This window comes from Taudactylus pleione, unplaced genomic scaffold (assembly GCF_031769625.1).
Source record: "Taudactylus pleione unplaced genomic scaffold, aTauple2 ptg000201l, whole genome shotgun sequence".
Lineage (NCBI taxonomy): Eukaryota > Metazoa > Chordata > Amphibia > Anura > Myobatrachidae > Taudactylus > Taudactylus pleione.
Genome location: NW_028284603.1, coordinates 49,132,932 through 49,157,928, shown reverse-complemented (window position 1 = coordinate 49,157,928; position 24,997 = coordinate 49,132,932). Strand labels below are relative to the sequence as shown.

Here is a 24,997-nt window from a genome sequence, read left to right as displayed (position 1 = left end):
CCTATTAGCCAAGGCTTTTCGCACATGCCAATTTTGCGCCGCTAAAAGGGGCGAATAGTTTTCACCATCTCAGAGCAGGTGAAAAAATGTGCAAAACTCCTATTTTGGCCTAAAAATGAGGGGGCTTGGTTCAGAACCACTTGGACACCCCACCTAATGACTAATTAGGCAAAATTATTTTTTAATTAACTTCATTCCCCCTAATAATGACATGTAATTTGTGTGGTCAAAATGTAAAAAGTGGGTTTTAAGTATTGTGGTAGGTAATTTGGGGGGCTATATGGATGGGATGAGTTTTTGTGATTGCAGGTGGCTGCAGATGGTGTATTTTTGACCTATTTGAAAAGTACCCTAAAATGACACAAAAATATACTTGTACCCATGTTCATGTACACCTAATTTAACTGCAGCATTTATTTTGTTTTATTTATAATTTAGCCATTTCACACAATTTAAAATCTGCAAACTCTTTGATTTTGCCCAATAATACACTTCTAAACCATTATCCAATGTTAGTGTACCTTTTTTCGGGATACAGACGCATTTCTCCATTTTCAGGCGCACTTTTCGCCATATTTTGTTTTGGGCGAATGCTGCATTGCATCTTTTAAAATAGGATTGCCCAAAAACCAGCATACGTGATAACGGTGAAAAGTGGCACATTCAGGCGAAGGGTGCAAAAAGTTTGCACATGCGAAAACTTATCGTTTTCGCGTCTAATTGGATACGGCCCCTAGTGGGCAATCTGCCACTGCCTGGAGGAACCATGCTGCCAGGTGTTTACTGTTACATCAGCGCTACATATTAGGGGTGACATCTACACAAAGTGGGGGCATTCACTTTGTGGACTGAAGCAGTATGCAGCTGAAAAGATGGATGCTCCCACTCTGTGTATGAGACAGGTTATCGTTGCCACCTTTATGTGACACTTGAGGAAGGATTCAGCTCATTTCATCACAAGATCCCTAGTAATGACATACACAGCAATACCCATGGACTCTATATTAGGACTATAGCTGCCTTATCATTGCCATTTCTACTAAACAACTATATTAGGACTATAGCTGCCTTTTCATTGCCATTTCTACTAAGCACTGTGCTGTGCCAATCTCTGAACATCGCCACACAGTTTATGGAAACAGCGTCTGTACCCGCACAGAGCATAGCTCCAAGTAAGATAATGAGAGTAGAAGGCCTTCTCCATATGCAATGGGCAAGCTGGGGATTTCTCCTGAGAATGGGTAAAGCCAAGTTTGCATGTAACGAGAATAATCCCATTCAATCTGCATACTGTACAAATGATACCTTCAGTGTAACCACTTTGGAGAGTGCTGTTTTATAGTAAGATACTCACGGTTGTACAAGGTAATGATGTGTAAACAATTTAGGAGCTGCCTTTTATATTCATGGATTCTTTTGACTTGTAAGTCAAACAAGGAAGAAGGGTTGATTTTAACATTGTATTCCTTCTCCAAGTAAGCAGAAAACTTCAGCTTGTTCTCCTGGCACACACAAAGCAGACTAGGTATTAGAGGACAAGCACCACTTCAAAGGAAAACAAACAAGACTTGTAACAAAGCTTAAGACAAATGAACTGTGTCTGCTGTTAGTTTGCTATAGTTCCTCACAGCTGTAATCTTAAAATGCCCATCCACTAGGTGATAGGCAAAAGACTGCACAATTACGACATTGTAATCGTGCAGTTGTTTGTCTGTGATGTGCTTACACTGAACGAGCAGTCATTCAGTGTAGGTACAATCAATCATCTGCAAACATGCTCAACCTGACGTTATCGTCGGTTGACCAGCATGTTTGCCCGGTGATAGATGTCTAAACCTCCAGCGGGAGCGCACATCACTGGTCGTTTTAGACATTTTTTAAACAATCTGCAAACGACTTTCAAACGATTTTTATATCGTTATCGTTCAATCGCTCATTTTAATCGTCTAGTGGATAGGCACCTTAAGTGTGGAGGATCGGCAGCCTACTGTTCTGGAATCACTCTCATAATGCTCCACAAGCAAATTTCCAAGGTGCTTATACACAAGGTCAGTTATATGTTTATAAATGGCATGCACACATTGATGTAGATCAGACACCAATATAGGAAGGTTTTATTTTAATGTTATTACACTTTAAAAGTAAAACTGGTTATATCAGCAATGGGAAGACTGCTGTGCTTCTCCAGCTAACACAGAACTAATATCACAGCAAGCAGGGAGCACAATAATGGCTGGTGAGCAATAGTTTCTGTGCCAGAGGGATCTGCCCACTACTCACAATGGGACACCATAAGTGCCATTTGAAGTGGTCATACAAAGAGCAGTGAACTATAATGTCCCCACAATGCTTGGCTTGGGGCATTACTTAACCAAAAGGACTCTGGGGGCAGCATCCGTCACTCAGGGTCACAGGCAGCCCATCTGACCCAAGTAATGTGCCCTCTTTTGCCATCTTCTTAGTGACTCTAATGTCTGTGAATACGCTGTGCTCACTTCTCTTACCTAGCTGGTGGGCACATCATGAAGAACCTATTGTATTTGTACTGTGTGATCATTTCATACTGCTGCTCTTATCTTATATCTTTATTTGACGCTTCGCTGCACTGGAAATGTAGAACAAAATGCCAGTTGTAAGACAACTGAAAATGCCATGTTGTCCTCCATCATGGGGCATTTGCCTCGGGTTGCATAATCATGGCTGAGACTGCCATTGACAGACACAAGTCTGATATGGTATATCTCTGAAATCCAACCAGGGTAGCCCTTCCTCTCTGTACTGTAGGAGATGTGAATGACCCCACAAGGATATCATCCGCTTACTGCCATCAAACACCTGGTTTCATATGTCTGCAGCCTTAAGGAGCACAATTACCTGCTTGACTTTAGCTATATCATGCACAAAGCTCTCGTCATCTACAAAATCCAAAAGTTTCCTCAGCTGGCTCAGGTCAGTGACAAAGTCTTCACCAATTTTCTGCAGAGAAAAAAAAATACTCAGCTACAAGATAACCAGAACTATTTATTAATAAATCTTTATATTGATAAATAAAGCTCCACTATTAAGTCCCTCAATAAATCAGTCAATAAAAGTTCTACATTATATAACTGTGCTAGTAAATAAATACACTATTATATGATATATATTATATGTGTAGCTTTTATATAGCTGTGGCCAAAAGTTTTGCAACCCCACACATGAATGGTCTCAGGATGCTTTACTGTTGGAGACCATTCATGTGTGGGGTTGCTTCTCAGCCAAGGGAGTGGGCTCACTCACAATTTTGCCTAAGAACACAGCCATGAATAAAGAATGGTACCAAGACATCCTCCAAGAGCAACTTCTCCCAACCATCCAAGAACAGTTTGGTGACACACAATGCCTTTTCCAGCATGATGGAGCACCTTGCCATAAGGCAAAAGTGATAACTAAGTGGCTCGGGGAACAAAACATCTAAATTTTGGGTCCATGGCCAGGAAACTTCCCAGACCTTAATCCCATTGAGAACTTGTTGTCAATCCTCAAGAGGCGGGTGGACAAACAAAACCCCACAAATTCTGACAAACTCCAAGCATTGATTAGACAAGAATGGGCTGCCATCAGTCAGTATGTGGCACAGAAGCTGATTGGCAGCATGCCAGGGCGAATTGCAGAGGTCTTGAAAAAGAAGGGTCAACACTGCAAATATTGACTCTTTGCATAAACTTAATGTAATTATCAATAAAAGCCTTTGACACTTATAAAATGCTTGTAATTTTACTTCAGTATACCATAGTAACATCTGACAAAAAGGTCTAAAAACACTGAAGCAGCAAACTTTGTGAAACCAATACTTGTGTCATTCTCAAAACTTTTTGCCATCACTGTACTGTTAGAAAAACCCATTAAAACTGCTAAAGCCTCATGTTGTATGTTTTTTTTTTCTTCAGTTTTCATTCATACTTCCCCCACTAGGGGGCTGTATCACAACATTTACCTCAGCAATAATATCAGCTAGGCCTGGGTTGCACAGATTTAGCCATCTCCTTGGGGTGATGCCGTTTGTCTTGTTCTGAAACTTATGTGGTTCTTGATCGTAGAAATCCTTGAAGCTGTAACGCAAAACATTTTTAATTTAAGACCTGTCAGAAGAACCTTCTGAATGAACCGCCAATATGTGGAAAACCCGATTACTCAGAAATTAATTATAACAACATTATGCCTAGTTTCATATTTGTGGACAGGACGTGCATTAAGTGTACACACAGACTGACAGACAGCATAGCAGCAAGTTATTACCCGTGGACATACCAAACTAATGCTCTGTAATTACTAAGACCCATCTAATGATTATTCAAGGTGCGTACACACTTAACGATGTAAGTAACCAACGATTTTCGTTCAGTTTTTCCCTTGAAAAAGTGAACGAAAATGGTTTTACAAAGTAGTTGGTTTTACTTTACATAATAAACGATTTTCTGTGTGTTGAAGGAAAAATGTATCAACTTCTAATTCCGTTGGCCAGTCTGACTGAATTACAAACTACAATCGACAAACGTGAACGTGCATGAACGATAATCGTTCATCGTTTTACACTGAACGATTTTTTGAACGATGACGACGTTGTTATAGTTAAATTGTCCAAAAAATCGTTACGTGTGTACGCACCTTCATACCTACTTAAAATACATTAATATTCCAAATGGTGGGGTATCTGCTCATCTCACAAGTACTCACACTGAGTTCTTCACTATCTCTGAGTGGATCCTCGCCACACCATTGACAGCATGAGATCCAATCACACACAGATGAGCCATATTTATCCTTTTACAATCGCCTTCTTCAATGACGGACATCCTGCGCATACGATCCATATCGCCAGGATACATGGCTGCCACTTCCTGTAAATGCCCAGGGAAACATACAATTATAGACGCAGGTCTGGTGTTAGACAGGCCTGACAGGGTCATTTATTAATTCTGCCTGATTCTGGGTGCATTCTGGGTGATTTGCCTCCACTTATACACATTATTGTGGTCCCAATTGTTTCACTGTTAAGCTGCAGGCTGCGAAATACACATTTAGGGCATGCCAAGTTATAATGTGTAATGCACGTGGCTCTATGCACACATACAATCACCAGTATTACAGGCCACATAGGTAAATTAAGAAGTACAGGAGTTTTATTTTGCTGTGTGCCACATATATATCACCTTGTTAGATGTAGTAGAATATCAGCTTTCACCGGAGAACAGAAAATACAAGTAGTATGTGACAGTAGTAGTAGGAAGCCTGCAGCTAAAGTAATATACTAATTAGCATCATTCCTAATTTATATAGCAGGGACATACAAAAAGGAACAATATCACCTACTTACAGCAAGCTTCCAATGTATCAATGTTGTCTGCTGCGTTTTTAATGCAAGTGCAAAGCATGTGACCGCAATAGTATAATAGGACTCAATGTGCCCACTTATATTGTAGCTATGGTTTATGGTCTTCGGTGTTTTGCATTCATACCACTTGAAAAAGTACATTCATGACTATTTGTACATACCACTAAGGTTCTCCACAAGAGCTTTGGGAAAAGCTCTGCACTGCATTCACTAAAGCATGGAAACACATCCAAAGCCTAACAACCAAAGCTATCCTGTATATGAATGTATATCAAACTCATCCCATTATCAGCCACATACCATCTATGCGCTCTCATATGTGGTTTCTCACACAAACATAACGCCAGTGAGTAACCGGGCTATATAAAGGAAATACAATGTGGTTTTTACAGAACAAAGAGTATTAATACCTGTAGGGAATGTTAATATGAAAGGACCCCTTCCCCGCCCACTACCACCGTATTCATCTGCCGTACATGTACATACAATTAGCTCTTACGTCTAGGTGTTTTTGATTGATTGCATAGATGATCTCCAGATGGCGGGGCAGCAGCTTCTCAAACAGGTGAACTGGCCAGCGCTCCAGAGCCTCGGGTAGCACTGTGTGATTGGTATACGCACAGGTCCTCTTTGTTACGTCCCAGGCCTGGAGGAACGAGCACAGATCATGGTTACAGTAAATAAGCTGATGCACTGGTACGTTGTACACTGGTGACATTAACGGTTACTGTCTTCAAAACAATTTCTCATTATTTTATTGCATAAGACAACTTGTGCTTTAGGTTTAGTAGTCTTGAAAGTATATAATATGATGAGCTCAGTCTTCCTATAAATCAGTGATAATCCATGTAATACACATTCAGGGCCTTATTTACAGACATATGAAAAGTCACAACTGCACCAGAATATCCAACTGTCACACATCAACAGGGCACATCAAGGTGTTGCAGGTTACACTATAGCTTGTGGTCACTTAGTGGGGAAAACACCACAGGTCTCCCTGTTGTACAGGTGGTAAAAAAATAGTGCTGGAGCTATTCAGAATAGCATGAGAAAATGCATAAAACCGGCTTAGACAGTCTGTCTGGAACTACAAGTCCAATCATGCACTGGGACTTTGCTCCATTGCAGCCTGCCAGTAACAGGTTCTTAAAAGCCTGACCTGAAAGAAAAAAATAATTTCTACTCATATCTCTATCCCATTATCCACCGTCCTAATGACATGACATCAATCCCACACAGAATATATAGATAATATGAGATATGGTAAGAACTTACCCTTGTTATCTCTATTTCTACGAAGTCCATAGGGTTCCACAGGATACCTTGGGGTATAGGCGATGGCGGCAGACATCCAGGCACCACAGAGTTAAATTTTCAGCCTCCCAGGATGCACTGGGGTCCCACTCCTATACCCCGCCCCCGAGCCTCAGGCCACTCAGTTTCGTAACAAGCCATAGGCCGGAGCAGGAGCAAAAAAGAGAGAGAAGAAAGTCTGGAACACACAAGAATCACATTCTCACCAGAAGGAGACGGAGAAACCGGTGACCAGAACAAAGCCCATCTGCAGTACAGGTGCGACAGGGCGGGAGTCCTGTGGAACCCTATGGACTTCGTAGAAATAGAGATAACAAGGGTAAGTTCTTACCATATCTCATATTTTCTACTTCAGGGTCCATAGGGTATCCACAGGATACCTTGGGGATGTCCCAAAGCAGTATCCTTTAAGGGTGGGGACGCTCCTGTGCTGTAAGGAGAATCCGCCGCCCGAAGGAAGCATCCTGAGAGGCGAAGGTATCAAAAACATAATACCTTACAAAAATATGGACAGATGACCACGTGGCTGCCAATCACCGCTGAACCGCTGAAGCGCCACGTCGAGCTGCCCACGAAGGACCCACAGACCTAGTGGAAGAGCTTTAAAAGAGGATGGAACAGGAAGACCTGTGAATCCATCCTACCAAAGTTAGCGCAGTGGCAAGCCAACCTATTTTATGGAAACCAGAAAGGACAAAACTGAGAGTCTGATTTCTTAAATGGACTGGTACGGTCAACTTAAATTCTTAGAGCCCGTACCACATCCAAAGAGGCCTCACCAGCAGAAAGGACTGGGGAAGTAAAGGCAGGTACTATAATTTCCTCATTGATGTGGAAACTAGACACCACCGTAGGTACAAAACCAGGGCAAGTGCGAAGCACTGCCCTGTTCCTAGGAAAGATGAGAAAGAGGGAGGTCTACATGACAGAGCCCCCCATTCTGAGATCCTACCGGCCAATCAAAGGCCAGAAGGAATACATTCCTAGCCATAAGCCATTTGAAGTCCACTGAGCCCAGTGGATCAAATGGCGGTCCTCAGAGAGCCCTAAAGACCACAGCCAAATCCCAAGGAGCCACAGGAGGAACAAAGGGATGCTGAATATAATGTATACCCTGCATAAAGGTGCGGACATCAGGAAGAGTAGCAATCCTATGATGAAACCAACAGGGCAGAAACCTGCACCTTCAGGTAAGCAAGGCGAAGACCGTTATCTAAGCCCACCTGTAGGAAAGCCAACACTCTGGATATCCGGAATACCCGAGGAGCAGAGCCTATAGGGCGACACAACTGAAAGAAAGTATGCCATACCTGATGGTAAATTCTTGCAGGTAAAATCTTCCGAGCTCTTATCATGGACATAGGCCCTGTTAACTATAGAGCTGGAAAAACTCCTAGACCTTAAGAGGGCAGTCTCCACCGCCACACCGGCAAGGACAGACAACCCAGGTCTGGGTATCAGCCAGGATCCTGAGACAACAGGTCTGGTCGTAGAGGTAACAGCTTCGGAGTGTTAACTGAAACACTCCAAAGATCTGAGTAATAGTGCCGTCTGGCCCACGCATGAGCTATCAGCAGGAGCGCGCCTCCTTCTTGCTATTACTGGAGGAAGGGATAACGGAGGGACGAGGTACACAACTTAGAAGGTCCACTGGACCAACATACGTCTATCCTAAGAGTCTCATCTCTGAAAGGCTCCACTTGTTCACCAGAAGATTGAACACCTCCTGATGAAGAGAACATTTCCTTGAATGCACGTCCTGACGGCTGGGAAAGCCTGCTTTCCATCTGAGGATTTCTGAATGAACACTGCCGATGACGGCAGGGATATAGCCTTCCACCCAAGCCAGAATTCGAGACACCACTGTTAGTGTCGTCCGACTTTGGGAACCACCTAGGTGGTTTACATAAGCCATCATGATGACGTTGTCAGACCGTACCTGCACGGTATTTCCGTGGAGGACCTGTCCAGCATGCTGGAGAACCGTGAATACTGCTCAGAGTTCTCAGATGTTTATGGAAAGCGCAAAAACTACTGGAGTCCACCTGCCCTGGAACAAGTGTGGATCCGTCACTGCTTCCCAGCCACGGATACTGGCGTCCGTTGTCAGAAGGACCCGGTACGCAATCCCAAAGGGGGTGCCCCTTGTTTAGGTAAGCTTTCCGCAGCCACCAGGCCAGAGAGAGACAAACCTTCGGGGAAAGCACTATTGACTTTATCCTATGGGGTAACCCATCCCATCCGGAGAGGATCAATTTTTCTACAGTGACACTGGGTACTCTCCACCATGTCAAACAGCGACACCCTGGAACCCAGGAACCACATTGCCAAGTGAATAGACACTCGGCGACTCTGCAGGCAACGGCGTACCTTTGCCTGTAATGCAGAGATCTTTTCCTCAATCACAAAAATCCTCAGATGTTGGGATATGGAGCATCCTCTGTGAAGAATCAGAGAGGACCATTTCCAGTGTATCAGTCAGCACTAACGTAGCAACACAGATATTGTCCGTTGCAGATGGCACTGAAGTATCTCTGGAGACTCTGGTAACACCAGGAGGTCGCCCGGATTGGGTAACAAGCGGACCCCCTGCATCTGCAGGTGGGCTGCCATAACTGCCATGACCCTGGTAAAACTGGAAATGCTTATCGACCATTGCAAACCTGAGGAAAAACACTGGTGTTCGAAGAAAATAGGGACATTCAGGTAGTCACCCTGAATATATCCAACGACACCACAAAATTCCCAGGCTCCATTGAATGATGGAATGCAGGGTCCCCTCCTCAACCAAGAAACCCTTAAGAATTTGTTGAAGGATTCGAGGTTGAGGATGTCCAGGTAAGACCCATTGGGTTTCCGTACCAGAAAGAGGATGGAGTAATACCTCGTTCCCCTTTGGGGCAACGGAATAGGTACTATAACTCCTGCCTGTAGCATAGAGTGTAACACCCTCAAAAATTACAGGGCCTTGTCTTGAATTGACAGAAGACCTGTAATGAAAAACCGTCTGAGAGGCTTTTACCGGGAGGAGAGGACATACATTCAAGAAAATACTTCTCTTACCCCAGTGTCCGTGGAGGTCAGACACCAGCACTGGGCGAACTGAAGAAGCCGGCCTCCAACTCTGGGGTCCCCCGAGAGGAGGCCCGTCCCGTGAGGCTGAAGGCTTATAGTCCAATTTGGGAGTAGGACGTCTTGTAATCCAAGCCTGTTCTTATGGCTGAGCAGATTTCCTGGCTACTGACTGTCTTGGAAAGCTATATTTTAGACTTACCCTGGCCTCACAGGGCCGAAAAGACAAAACCCCAGACCCCGATGGGACTGTAGCCGATGGCAGACAGGCAGACGTAGCTGCTGCCTGCGGGGCCACAATTGTGTCCAGATGAGGGCCAAACAGGACCTGTCCCGTAAAAGGCAAAGCATTCCAAATGGAATCTGCGTCCGCTTTCCAAGAGCGCAACCACAGGGAGCGACGAGCCGCTACTGCTGCCGAGCCGCTACTGCTGCCGAGGAGATTCTGGAAAGGAGTAGGCTATATGTAAGACTGTCTCATTATGAACGTGGCTAAGTCTGTGAGAATTTGCCACTATCCACCTGCTCTGCTGGAGAGTCAGTGTGCAGAGATCCAGTTACCTACCCAGCGCTCCAAGGCTCTGGCCCCCCAGCACACGGCCATCGCCGGCCTGGAAGCCCCTCCAGCAAGGGAATAATTGGATTTTAGATATATTTGCACCTTGCAATGTGTAACCTCCTTCAAGGAGGACCTGGAGGGCATGGGCCACGTAACACTCCTCACTAGGCGTGTAACATGAGAATCTACCCGTAAAGGTAACTCCCATTCGGAAAAATAATTATCCGCAAAGGGGTATGCAAAAGGTCAACCGCTTTTGAGGCTGGAACCGCTTACCCGGATTTTCCACGCCTCCTCTAAATGATCCACCTGACCAGATAGAGGAATTACAGTGGCAACACCCTTATCCTTAAAGAAGGCATATTTGGATTTAGCCACGGGGGATATGTAATAACCAAAGCCGCACGGACTGCCCGTATAAGGCCAGGTATATAGACATTAGACCCAGACTACGCCTCCTTTGCACTAAGGGGCTCGTGTCTGAAAAAGTAAATAATGTCACCGTCATCAGACGTCATGTCCTTACCCGTCTGAGACCCGAAAGGCCGTGTAGAAGGCCGAAATGGTGACTCCCCCTGCAAAACGTCCATCAGGTGCTATACCATTTGGACAATAAATTCACCCACACAGGCTCCTGCGAGACGTGGGGGGGGCGAAAAACAGGATACACTGGGGTACAATCAAATGCCCAGGGACCCCTGCATGTGATGAGACCACCACTCTCTGCGATAACCCCTATGGGGAAACGCAGGAAGCGTTGCCCACAAGGGCTGTAAGCATCTTAGCCAGCCGAGGGCGGTCCCTTTTTGTGCAGGCACAGTGACAGAAATGGGGCGTGATATATAATACAACATGCCCTCCATAAACCCTCAGCGTCTACATATCCCTCCACTAACTGCACATGATATCAGTACATTATAGCTGGAAGAGGATATCCTCGTTCACTTTCAGACATAAGGATTGTGAACGGAGCGTATGTGACCTCCCACACAGAAAAACCACGTTTACTGTGAGGTAATAAACACCCTGCGACACCGCACCGCAAGGGCTGTAGCAGAAGAACAGCGATAGGAAAAAAGGCTGACAGTCAGAAATGAAAGTACAGGCAAACAGCGCTAGCATTTAAGTCACATACAATGCACAGATAACATCCTGCATTACAAGCACTGCGATCAACTACACAGACCAGAGCCTGGTAGGAAACAGTGCTGCATACACTGACCTTATTGAAGGAGAGGTATGCGGGGGACCCGGACCGCAATGGCACCTGTAACAGCTTCCAGCAGCGTTTGTCATTCCCAGCACATGTAGTGAGAAAATGGCCACCAAGAAGCAGAGAGGAGGCGGGTCCGGGGGAGGAGCGCTGACACAGCCCGCTCAGACCGCTGTGGAATGGCACTGTGCAGCGGGGGAGACGCCGGCTGTGAGACAGGGAAGGCGTTCTCCCCTGGCCTGCTATTAACCCCTGGGACGCCGCGCTGTACCGCACATGCTGCGGTCCGCTGTCCCTGGTGGTCTAGTGGAAGGCGCAGGATCAGTACCTGGCCCCACGCGCAGCCGGTCCCCAGGGAGCCCCATGCCTGGGGACCAAAAAGGACTGTGTTACCGGCGGGTGCCCACCGCGGGACGCCGCCGCTTACCTTGTCCCCCGTGCATCCGGCCACAGTCCAGGTAGCCGGGGTCACCGCTAGCTGTGACCGCAGCTACCAACCAGCATCCCCGGATTGGTACCGGCGTTCTGGTACTGGCGGGGTGTAGGAGTGACAGGATGGACGTCAATACTGACTGTCCTATGCTGGAGCACTCTAGTTGTGCAGCCACAGCTGCAAAGAAATCTTCAGGGGCCTTGAAAAGACCCCCCTCTGTACGGTGCGACTGGTCCGGCCAGGCACCGACGAAAACTGAGTGGCCTGAGGCTCGGGGGCGGGGTATAGGAGAGGGAACCCAGTGCATCCTGGGAGGCTGAAAATGTAACTCTGTGGTGCCTGGATGTCTGCCGCCATCGCCTATACCCCAAGGTATCCTGTGGATACCCTATGGACCCTGAAGTAGAAATATGCAGAATATATTACCTCACTGTTCATTCAAGAAAGAAACCTGTCACCTCTGAATGAACCAACTCCCTGTCTGTCATAATGGGGAAATGTGGCAAATGTATGTAGTATATTTCTGAATGCAGGTCAGTTACTTTTCCATGTTGGTCCTGAGCTCCCCTTCTTAGATATGCAAACATTTATGTAACCTGCAGCTTTCCAGGTGTTGTTAAACTACAAATCCAAGATACCCTACCAGCTATTAGCTAACATCGCACTTTGGGGCTTGTAGAGTCACAGCCCCTGGAAAAGCCACAGGATGTCATGGCTGCTCTAAGTGATAAGGTAACACTACCTCCAAGGTACACACTTAAGCTGGGTACACACCTGAAAGATATATCTGCAGAAGATGGTTGTTCATGCACACTAAAATCCATCACTGCCATCTAGGTGGTGGTCCCGCTGGCCGAAGAGCCCGCTCCCCGCGGCCTCTGCTGCAAGTGTACGGGCGGTCAGCGCTACACATAGCAGGATGCACCAATATATCTGCAGATATATTGGGCATCAGCTGTGCTGCACAGCCAACGCAATTTGTCTATGAACGTCGTTCACAGACATATAGCTGGTACACACTGGCCGACGCACACACAATATAACAGTCGTTTAATTCATCAGCCAATATATCTGCTAGTGTGTACCCGGCATCAGTGTGTCTAGCAGTCTGTTTTGTGGCCAGATCTTGCAATTGTAAGCACCGCACATTCTCTATAAACGAGAGAACACAGCTACAGAAAATACCGAGTCGTACGCATTGAATCGCAGCTCCATCTGCTGCAGGAAGGGCATTACAGGACGAGAGGTTTGCATCTTATTCGCTTCATAGCAGCATATAAAATCACTCACTTTTCTTGCAAGGAAATTGGTATAAAGTCATAGATGAAGAATAAGGATACGTGGCATGCGGCATGGTGCAGTCACTCTGTCACACACAGAAGTACAGTCAGGTGCATAAATATTGGGACATTGACCGAATTTTCATATTTTAGCCTCTATTCACCACCACAATGGCTTTGAAATGAAACAAACAAGATGTGCTTTAACTGCAGACTTTCAGATTTAATTTGAGGGTAATTACATCCAAATCAGGTGAACGGTGTAGGAATTACAATGGTTTCTATATGTGCCTCCCACTTTTTAAGGGGCCAAAAGTAATGGGACAAACTAAACAATCCTAAATCTAACTTTCACTTTTTAATACTTGTTGCAAATCCTTTGCAGGCAATTACAGCCTGAAGTCAGGCTGTAATTGCCTGCAAAGGAAGCCTGAAGCTTCACTGATGAGGTGGTATGTTTTGGATAATGAGCAGTTCCTTTCCTTCTCCATACTCTTCTCTTCCCATCACTCTGGTACAAGTTGATTTTTATCTCAGCTGTCCATAGGATGTTGTTCCAGAACTGTAATGGCTTTTTTAGATGTTGTTTTGCAAACTCTAATCTGGTCTTTCTGTTTTTGTGGCTCACCAATGGTTTACATCTTGTGATGAACCCTCTATATTCACTCTTGTGAAGTCTTCTCTTGATTGTTGACTTTGACACATATACATCTACCTCCTGGAGAGTGTTCTTGATTTGGCCAACTGTTGTGAAGGGGTTTTTCTTCACCAGGGAAATAATTCTTCTGTCATCCAAAACAGTTGTTTTCCGTGGTCTTCCGGATCTTTTGGTGTTGCTGAGCTCTCCGGTGCGTTCTTTCTTTTTAAGAATGTTCCAAACAGTTGATTTGGCCACACCTAATGTTTTTGCTATCTCTCTGATGGGTTTGTTTTGATTTTTCAGCCTAATGATGGCTTGCTTCACTGATAGTGACAGCTCTTTGGATCTCATATTGAGAGTCGACAGCAAATAATTCCAAATGCAGATGTCACACCTAGAATCAACTCCAGACCTTTTACCTGCTTAATTGATAATGAAATAATGAGGGAATAGCCCACACCTGTCCATGAAATAGCTTTTGAGTTGATAGTCCCATTGCTTTTGGCCCCTTAAAAAGTGGGAGGCACATATAGAAACCGTTGTAATTCCTACACCGTTCACCTGATTTGGATGTAATTACCCTCAAATTAAATCTGAAAGTCTGCAGTTAAAGCACATCTTGTTTGTTTCATTTCAAAGCCATTGTGGTGGTGAACAGAGGCCAAAATATGAAAATTCGGTCAATGTCCCAATATTTATGCACCTGACTGTACATGAGATGCCAGCGCTGGTAGTCAGTGTACCCTTACATTGTACTTTGAATAATATTTTGTGAAAAAGTGTCTTGCGGGATGTTTAGTGCGGCTAAGTTACACAGTCTGTGGAGCGCCAAATTGCTCTGCGCCATTACTTTGCGACTTTGTATAGGTGTATGTGGAAATATACAATACTGTGCAAAAGTTTTAGGCAGGTGTGAAAAATGCTGCAAAGTAAAGTGCTTTCAAAAAATAGAAGTGTTAGTAATTTATTTTTATCAATTAACAAAATGCAAAGTGAATGAACAGAAGAGAAATCTAAATCAAATCAATATCTGGTGTGACCACCCTTTGCATTCAAAACAGCATCAATTCTTCTAGGTACACTTGCACAAAGCCAGGGATTGTGTAGGATTATAGACAGGTGTATGATTAACCAATCATATCAAACAGGTGATAATCATCATTTTCATATGACGGTTGAAACACAGGGCCTGATTCAGACCCGCTCGCGAGTGCTGAGCGCTCGCAAGCGAGTCAATGTTGGCCCAGTGCGCATGCCACAAAGGAGGCGGCTCCGTCGTGCGCATGCGCGAGACCCGGATAGCGACGGGCAAGCCCATGGGAACGCCTACCGTCTGGGGCCGGCCCCACTGACATCACAAGTGATGTCAGTGGTTGGAATTCTTGCTCTATAAGAGCAAGAAGTCCACTGGGACTTGCGGCAACGAGACCCTACCACAAGGGTCTCGTCGCAAGTCCGATGGTCGCGATGGTCTTGACCATTGTGACCATCTTCCTGGCCGCTCGCACTAGCTGTGGGTGGTCACCCACAGCTATACGAGCGACCAGGAGGCTGCTCTAAAAATTAAGAAGGACGGCCCTGACTCAGAGCGAGCGCTCTCTCACAGAGCGTCCGGCTCTGAATCATTAACTGCAACAGAAACACCTTTGTAGGAGGCCTAAAACTGGGGGAGGAACAGCCAAACTCTGCAACAAAGGTGAGGTTGTGGAAGACAGTTTCATGTCACAGGTCATACACCATGGCAAGACTGAGCACAACAACACACAAGGAAGTTATATTGCATCAGCAATGTGTCTTCTATGCAAAGATTGCAAAGCAGACTGGGGTTTTAAGATGTGCTGTTCAAGCTCTTTTGAAGAAGCACAAAGAAACGGGCAATGTTGAGGAACGTAGGTGCAGTGGTCGGCCAAGGAAACTTAGTGCATCAGATGAAAGACACATTATGCTTACTTCCCTTCGAAATCAGAAGATGTCCAGCAGAGCCATCAGCTCAGAACTAGCAGAAACCAGTGGGACCCAGGCACACCTATCTACTGTTTTTTAGAAGTCTGGCCAGAAGTGGTCTTTATGGAAGAATTGCGGCCAAAAATACCTTCAGCCTGGAAACAAGGCCAAATGACTCAACTATGCATAAAAACATAGGACCTGGGGTGCAGAAAAATGGCAGCAGGTGCTCTGGACTGATGAGTCAAAAGTTTAAATATTTGGCTGTAACAGAAGGCAGTTTGTTCACCGAAGGGCTGGAGAGTGGTACAATAATGAGTGTCTGCAGGCAACAGTGAAGTATGGTGGAGGTTCCTTGCAAGTTTGGGGCTGCATTTCAGCAAATGGATTTGGGGATTTGGTCAGGATTAATGGTGTCCTCAATGCTGAGAAATACAGGCAGGTACTTATCCATCATGCAATACCATCAGAGAGGCGTCTGATTAGCTCCAAATTTATTCTGCAGCAGGACAAACATACAGCCAATGTCATTAAGAACTATCTTCAGTGTAAAGAAGAACAAGGAGTCCTAGAAGTGATGATATGGCCCCCACAGAGCCCTGATCTCAACATCATCTAGTCTGTCTTGGATTACATGAAGAGACAGAAGGAATTGAGCAAGCCTACATCCACAGAAGATCTTAGGGTTAGGGTCAGGCTAGGGGAAGGGGGGTTAGGGTTAGGCACCCCCGGGGGGAGGTTAGGGTTTGGCACCCCCCGTGAGGGTTAGGTTTAGGCTGCGGGGAGGGGGGAGTTTAGGATTAGGCACTAGGAGGGCTAGGGTTTGGGGGGGGTGGGGAAGGGTTAGAAAAAGTTAAATTACTTACCTTGTCGGGATCTTCACTGCCGGTCTTCCGGCATCGGGATGTGAACTGCCGGACTAAGGTCCGGAGGTAAATCATACTGATCCCATTTGGAACAACCTCCCTGCAGAGTTCCTTCAAAAATTGTGTGCAAGTGTACCTAGAAGACCTGATGCTGTTTTGAATGCAAAGGGTGGTCACACCACATATTGATTTAATTTAGATTTCTCTTGTTCATTCACTTTGCATTTTGTTAATTGCTAAAAGTAAACTATTAACACTTCTATATTGGAAAGACTTCTTACTTTGCAGTATTATTTCCACACCTGCCTAAAACTTTTGCACAGTACTGTATATGTATTGAAAACACTAGATGGTACTTAGGGCCTGATTCAGATACGCTCGCTAGATGCGTTCGCACTAAGCCATCAGTTGCCAAAGTATGCAAATCCTGCGATCGCACGGCTAGACATTAGCACTATGTCTTGGCGTGCGATCGCGGTGTGTATTTAGACGCCCACCAGCCTGTCACCAGACACCCACTTTCCCTTAGTAATACACGTCATCTCCAGAAAGTGTATGAAACAATCGGTAACATCGAGTAACATCGTACCGATACGCAGCACTTGTGGCTGACCATTCCCTACCACAAGCACTGCGAGCGCTGCACAGTGTCGCAAATACGCGCAATAGCCGAAAATGAGGACTGGGGACTCACTTTTCTAAAATTGGTGGGTCCCCGGGGACACAATCCGCTGTGGCGAATCCCCTCCTGGCTTTTCATTAAATGATTGATGTCTCCCTGGACTATAAAAAGAGGAGGTAGAGTCAGCCCTTTAGCGCCTTTCCTAGATGCTGCGGCATCCAGCACTTCAGGGACAGGTCACAAGCGACCCTGGCACCCAGCAATCCCCTGACGCGTTGACAACCCACGGCACCCAGCGTGTGTAGAGCTGCGTGGTCAGCCCCTGGCACCTGGCATGTGTAGAGCTGCGTGGTCAGCCCCCGGCTTGTGGAGAGTCCCTGACTTGTACACAGCCCCCGGCCCGGCGTGTGTAGAGCCCCCTAATTATGTGTGCCCCTGAAACGGCGTTCGCTCCACCACGCCCCCGTTGCCATCGACCAACCCCTATCACCACCCACAAACAGCTCATCCTGTCACTCAATCTAGCGAAGCGTCTATGTACAGGGGAACTGATTCAGACCTGCTCGCAGGCAAGTGGCCACTCGTTGCAGACGATGTTCACTAATGTGCGCATGCGTGTAGTTCGCAGTGTGCAAACTAGTACGAGCGATCGGAATGTGCTCGCTCGCCCTGCAAAGACAGCCCAGAGGAATGAGTAACAGGAGAGGCCATTTGTGGGTAATAACAGGGGCAGTCCAGTAGTAACGGGGGAGTGCAGTTGCGGAGGTAGGCGTGCCAGAGTGTTTTCACGCCGTTTCTGGGGCGTGCATAATTAACAGGCAGCGTCACAGTGCACGTCACCTGGTTGAATAATACACTGAAGTGATCGCAGTGCTTGCGGTAGGGTCAACCGCAAGCGCTGCGGTCAGATCCGATGGAACCCGATGTACCGATGGTTGTATATACTTCCTGGAGATGACGTACGCTAGTGGGCGGCTAAAGACAGGCTGGTTGATGTCTGTAAACACAAAGTAATCGCTCGCCAAGACATAGTGGGCGTGCTTATGCCTTGCCGTGCAAGCGGCTGCCTTGACGTCACTTAGCTGAATTTCCATACTCTGGGAGCGAGCGGCCGCATCTAGCGAGCAGGTCTGAATCAGGTCCAGGGTGCGAACGCTTCCCAATCGCATGACTAGTTTGCGCACACGCGCACTGCATCTTATACGCATGCGCACGTTGTAAACATCGGCAGGCTGCGTGCGAACACAGCCTAGCGAGCGGGTCCGAATCAGGCCCTTAGTACCAACCAGATTGCACATTTACCCATCTTCCTCTCCATTGTGCTACTGAGGGTGCAATCAGAGGGACAACTTTCATCATATCTGGTGCACTTGGCCTAAAATCTCCACCTACTGACAAGAAGTTAAGCAATTATCGAGGACATATTACAAACGAGAGTTCGCTTGTGCCCGTTGACTGCTCTTTTAGGTATGTACGTAGATAACTGGTATTAGTAAATAAATAAATCCAATAAATCAGCTACACATATTATCCAGGCTGCTCAAGACTTGATGGCAACCCTCACTCCTCTCCTGTATCCGGCTACAAGCCAGAACTGGATTGTATAGAAATGGGGAAGATCCACCAGGGGTATTAACGCCCGGGGAATGGATGCCGCGTGAAGTGCCTCCTCCTCTGGGACAGGAAAAATATTATTTGTGGATGGCTGTTCTCAGATGCTGATACCAGATGATTTAAATATGGTATATTCGAAAGCATAATACAAGCCAGAGCAACAAGGAAATCATCTACATAATGGCTAGCACCCGGCATCACCATCATCTGGTATCTGCATCTGAGAACGGCCACCCACAAATAATATGGTTTTCTAAGGCACATATGCGCCTGTATCTGCATCTGTACACAACTGTGCAAACCTGTCCTTGCTGTGCTTGGCCATTGTTAGAACGCCCCCACCCCATCTTCCCCATTCAGGCACAGGCATAAGTACCAGGAGTCTGCATACTGAAGGTCAGCGTCTGCTTTCTGGGATGTCCAGAGTGGTTTTATACACAATACACTATGCTGACTGGTGCAGCAGTCACCCTGTATCAGCATCATCTTGCTTATATGTGTATCATGTAGAGGTTGTTCATTTCACTTTGTCATAAAAAGGCGCACACTTAGTGGCTGAGTCACACACAGCTCTGTATATGGCCGCATCCAGGGAATTTTACCTGGCGTAAATGATGAATAACAATGCAAACCCATGCAGGAGAACTATCTCGTGGGGGTCTCATGGGCATGCAGCCAGACTTACATCCTACTCGGAGTTGTGCGAATGTCGTTGGGACACCTTTACCAGATGGACCTCTTGCACCTAGCATGGGGTACGTGTAAGTGCCGATACTAGTGATGCCGGCTGCGAGTGACGACAGAAAAAAGTAGGCAGTGCCATGTATGCGCATGAAGATGTATGTATACTCGCGTTAGCATACCATTAGCATTACGAATTTAGCTGCCTTGCAGTCCTGCATTCGACTCAGGTTCAGTCCCTTAGTACATAAGCATATACAAAGTATACCAGCTTCTCTTATACTGTTTTGTGTCATACCTTGTCCCATTCCATCATTTCCAGGTCTACTAAAATCCTCATTAGCTCAGGAATGGCAAGCGCAGGATGAGTGTCATTTAGCTGTATGGCAACCTGTGGAATACAAAGGTAATCAGAAAGGTTGTAGTTTTGGGATCTATATAAAATGGTATGTAGTCATATTGTAGACACTGTAATGCGGAATGGTTCTGAATGTTGGCAATCATAATGTCAATGATTTTGTTAATAATGGCGACATGTTCATAATGTCAACATGATGCATTTCTTTATTATGTCAACGATCAACTTTAGGGTTAGGGTTAGTCTGTGGTTTGGGGTTGTCTGTGGTTAGGGTTAGGCTGCGGTTTGGGTATGCCTGTTGTTAGGGTTAGGCTGTGGTTAGGGTTAGGCTGCGGTTAGGGTATGCCTGTGGTTAGGGCTAGGCTGCGGTTAGGGTTAGCCTGCGATTAGAGTTAGGCTGCAGTTAGGGTTAGGCTGCGGTTAAGGCTAGGCTGCTGTTAGGGCTAGGGTTAGGGTTAAGCTGAGGTTAGGGCTAGGCTGTGGTTAGGCTTACCGTGTGTAGCCGGCTATGTGATGGCCGATCCAATGGCCCACATATCGGGCGGTCCCCACACAGAGCGATCCAATGTCCGACCGCCCGATATGTCGGCACCCCCCCTCATAGCGCTGCATGGGATCGTTCCTCGCTTCTCCAGATCTCTTGTGCAGCATGACAGATCTGGAGGAGCGACGGACAGCCCCACGGAAGTGCGCAGTGGATGATATCATAACCACACATGGAACGATATATCGGCGATATCGTCCAATCCGTCAGATCGGCCGCTATATCGCTCCGTGTGTGGGGCCCTTTAGGCTGCTGTTAGGATTAGTCTGTGGATAGGGTTAGTCTGTGGTTATGATGATTAGTTGAGCATGTCGACTTTATGCCAGTGTTGACATGACAACTGTCGACTTTTAAAGATTGACAACTTCCTCAATATCGACATTATGATTGTCAACCTGGAAAACCACCCATATAAAATATGTATAAGCTTTCCTCATCAGAGGTCCATACATTAAAATAGCTTTGATGCAGACGAACAAAAATGGCTTCTTACTTCAACTGTAACTGGCAACAAACCTTTTCCACTAACAAAAGACCAAACAAAGCCACTATATGACATTACCATATATGAGAAAGCATGCATGCTAGTGAATGATACATTCCTGCTATAGTTGATGTGATTTCACTTAAGTAAATCTGTCCAGCATTTTGTCCTACTGTATCATTTAGAGAAAACAGTTATGGTTTACAAGGGTGGTGCCTCTCTATGCTACAACAGTGCCTGTGATACCGGCTAGAAAATCTCCGTAGTGACAGAAACTGTACAATACAATTGGAGGATTCATATGCAGTGACCCCTGCAACAAGCTAACTGGTATGCTACGCATGCATTTTGTCTTATATTAGATCTAGAGATGTATGGTTTTGTTATCATGAAATACGAACACACCAAAACTTAGGGGTTCCAATTCAAATCAAGCCCCAGTTTGGAATTACTTTGGGGTTTCGAGTCAAACCGAGTCCAGGCTCGACTCTGCAGTCAGTTTGAAACTCGGTTTAAAAACCGAACTCGGGTTTTGGATTGCATGTAAACAGGTCCAAAGTACATGATTTTAGCTGTTTTATCAATTTATCCATTCTTATCAATTTTTTTATCGGTTTTTATTAATCTTTAAGGCATGCAAAACTGAATCAAAGTTGAATCTGAACCAAAATACTTGAGGGTGGGTTTGCAAAAACCAAACCCAAAATAAGATGATGAGTTACAACAAAAACCAAAACACTGGGGTCCGCCCACATCCCATTAGGACAGTGGTTACAAAATTGAGGGTTCTGGTTTCAGCTATCTATAATGAATGCACTGGCATCACTAGGGGGGTGCGGGTGACACCAAACGAGGGGGTGACACCAAAATAGCAGAGCTGCTCTGCTATTTTGGTGTCACCCTGTCGGATGGTATCACCAAGGAGCCAGAACGCGGAGAGAGGCAGGGGAGAGACTGTGGGCTGGAGTGCTGGGTAAGCCCACTGTGTGCCGAGAACAGGGGGCGGTAAAGCCCCAAAGTGCGACACACATAAGGGGGCGTGGCTTCGCGGAGTGATGTCACGCCCCTTCCGCTAAGCCACGCGTGCCAACGGCGTGCGGCAGACCTCCGACCTGCCGAGCTGCCGCACCGGGTGTCACCCAGGTAAGTGACGCCTCTGAACAAATGGAGAAGAAATTGCTAACTCGAAACATGTATTTTACCTTCATGATTTTGTGACAAGAACACTGGAATAGTGTTTGAGGGCATGTATATTTTTCCTAGGTTTCTGACCTATGCATTTTAAAACCCCAGGAAGATGTCTGTGATTGTTCCGCTGAGAGCTTTTGGGATTTGGTAAAAGCTGGTTAAGGGTTTCTGGGGTTATGGATGGAGAGTGAGGGCGGGCTCCATCCATTAGGCCAAGTTCGGGTTCTTGGGGCCTTTAGCCTTAAGCTGGCCACACATCTAAAGATTATCTGTCCAACCATCCAACTAGTTGATGGTTGGAATGAAAATCTGGTAACGTATGGGAGTAAATGATGATCAGCAATTTGCTCCTAAATGCCAGAAAACAGATGAAAATGGTCGTCAGACAAGTTTGTTAAATGCCCGATATCCGCGGATCGCCCCGATAATTGTAGCGTGTGGGGGGGGCGACCGAGGGTTAAATATTGCTCGGTCGGGCATGCCGGATTGTCCAGCATGCCCGTCCGATGCGATATTTACCGGTAAATTGTCGGCCGCATCGGGCAGTGTATGCCCAGCCGCGGCCGACAGACAGATATTTCCTGTGTTCCTTCCTACGGAAAGGAACGGGGAAATGTCTCCTCCCCCTGGGGTGGAGCGCAGATGTCGGCTAATACACTGTGAGATTTCTCTCACAGTGTATGCCGCGGACATCTGCGGCTGGCAGGCTGCCAGGAAAAATGTCTGTCGGTCTGACAGACATTTTATCTGGCCGTGTATGCCCAGCTTTAGATATGTGGCAGAGAAGTCTAATTAGTGATTTCACCTGCATGAGGGTGTTATTATATCTATCACTGCCTGGGGAAAGGGACTGCAGAGTCTGTGTGAGAGAAAACCTGCAACTGGATACAAGTGAACTTAACTTACTTAAACTTCTGTTTTTTGTAGCGTTAGTCAGGAACAACTTATGTTTAGTTAGTGCCGGACAGGCAAGGTATTTATTTGGATGTTTTTATTTTATTTTTCTGCTTAATAAAACTGGCTGAGGCTACCCCGGATCAATTTATTAAAATATGGTCCCCCTGGACATCCCACTTTGATGCTGAGCCCCCCTTGACCACAATCTAATAACCCTCTTTAGCAGTTATATACTATATAGTGTAATAATGAACCACTCTAGCCGGCATACCTCATAACCCATACCTCTCTCTCCCCACTTTCTGTCTCTTATTCTCTTATCTCTTGTATATTACCCTTATCTCCCTTCTTATCAATTTTTCCTCTCCTCTCACTCCACTTTTTTCTTCTTACTTTCTTTTTTGTTATCAATGCCGCTGATGTAATGTTATTTTGTATTATAGCTATAGATGCAAATTTCTGTAATTTTTGAAAGCTATTTAATATGTTATATTTGTCATCTTTTTGTATATTCAGAAAAATTCTCTTAATAAACAGATTTTTAAAAAAAAAACAAAAAAAAAACTGTCTGAGGCCAGTTACACCATAAACCTTGGACTTGTATAATCTCTCGGCTGCTGTATACTACTGTCTGCCCCAGGAGATGGCACCTATTGCCCTAACACTGTTACAATTTATATTTGTACATTTTTAATTTTGAGGCTTAGATGTCCTTTAATAATACAGTATGAATGTTGTGAACATTAGGACATAAGGAGCGGATTTAAATATGTAATTCATTGTCTTAAACTATTTAGTCATACTTGATAAGGTAATATGAATGGTCCCAATCTTCAAATCGCTGGTTCAGGACTGTCTGGCACTAATTTACCTTATCTGGGAATGTGTCGAAGCAAGTTCTAACCGGGTCCCGGCATCCAAACTTGGAAGACTTGAATCGCCTGATGATGTCTTGCAGAGTGGCAGCTACGACAAAGTACTCCTGCTTCAGCCGTAACTCCTTACCTTCAAAGAACTGCAGGGAGGACATGGGAAGAGGTCATCTCCATATTCATTTTCAGGTCAGACAGATTAAAGTCAGATGTTACAGACTAAAGAAAATGTACCTGATGGAATTTCTACTACAGAGCCAAGACTTACATTATCATTGGGGTAAAGAACTCGGGAGATATTTTCAGCCAGATTTCTATCCAATACAGCCTCTATGTAATCACCAATATTAACTGTAACAGATAGAGAGTCAAACATTATTAAGAGGAACCATATATCTAATTTATAAATAGGTTATATTTTCACAGTGCTTTCCATATTTTCTCTTTTTAGTATGATTGAGGGGTATTTTTTACCATGGAAGGGTAATATCCAGTGCACTGATCATTATCATATCTATAATAAGGGATATTTATTTAAAATAAGAACATATCATCATATATATGCAATTATTAGAACAAATAGTTGTTGTTATTTTGCATTATAGTGCCTTATACTTTAAGTTACCATAACTCACAGTCAACCCACCTGTTTCCATTTTTCAAATGGCCAAGAAATCTGGTGAAAAAATTGTGATAGTGGAAAATGTGGAAAAATTCTAAAGCTGGGTACACGTTAGCAGATAGGTAGACGATATGTCGTCCGATCCGGCGGATTAGGCCGACACATCGTCGACATCAGCCAGTGTGTATGCACTTCTAACCAAGCGTGCGGCAGCCAGCCAATCACCTTTCTCTGTGCTCACTGCGTGTCCCTTGGCCTGATTCAGCATGGATCACTATTGCGATAGCGTACGCAGATGGACGATTGTTGCGTACTGCGCATGCGTAAGCACTGCAGTGCGCGAGTTAGCATTGTGATCCCACTGAAATCACTCACGCAGATACAAAGCCATCACAGAAGGAAGGACGGGACATCGGA

At 45.5% G+C, this 24,997-nt stretch overlaps 1 protein-coding gene across 1 annotated transcript in view; it reads right to left on the bottom strand.

The window, feature by feature from the left end:
• PYGB (glycogen phosphorylase B) overlaps positions 1-24,997 on the bottom strand; it is an 89,543-nt gene that overhangs the window by 10,156 nt on the left and 54,390 nt on the right. The window contains exons 7-14 of the mRNA XM_088477603.1: positions 24,227-24,309; positions 23,958-24,101; positions 19,914-20,006; positions 5,874-6,020; positions 4,717-4,880; positions 3,977-4,091; positions 2,875-2,976; positions 1,355-1,502 (exon numbers count right to left, since the gene is read on the bottom strand). Of these exons, the coding sequence (XP_088333729.1) occupies positions 1,355-1,502; positions 2,875-2,976; positions 3,977-4,091; positions 4,717-4,880; positions 5,874-6,020; positions 19,914-20,006; positions 23,958-24,101; positions 24,227-24,309 (996 nt within the window). The remainder of the gene's footprint in view (positions 1-1,354; positions 1,503-2,874; positions 2,977-3,976; positions 4,092-4,716; positions 4,881-5,873; positions 6,021-19,913; positions 20,007-23,957; positions 24,102-24,226; positions 24,310-24,997) is intronic.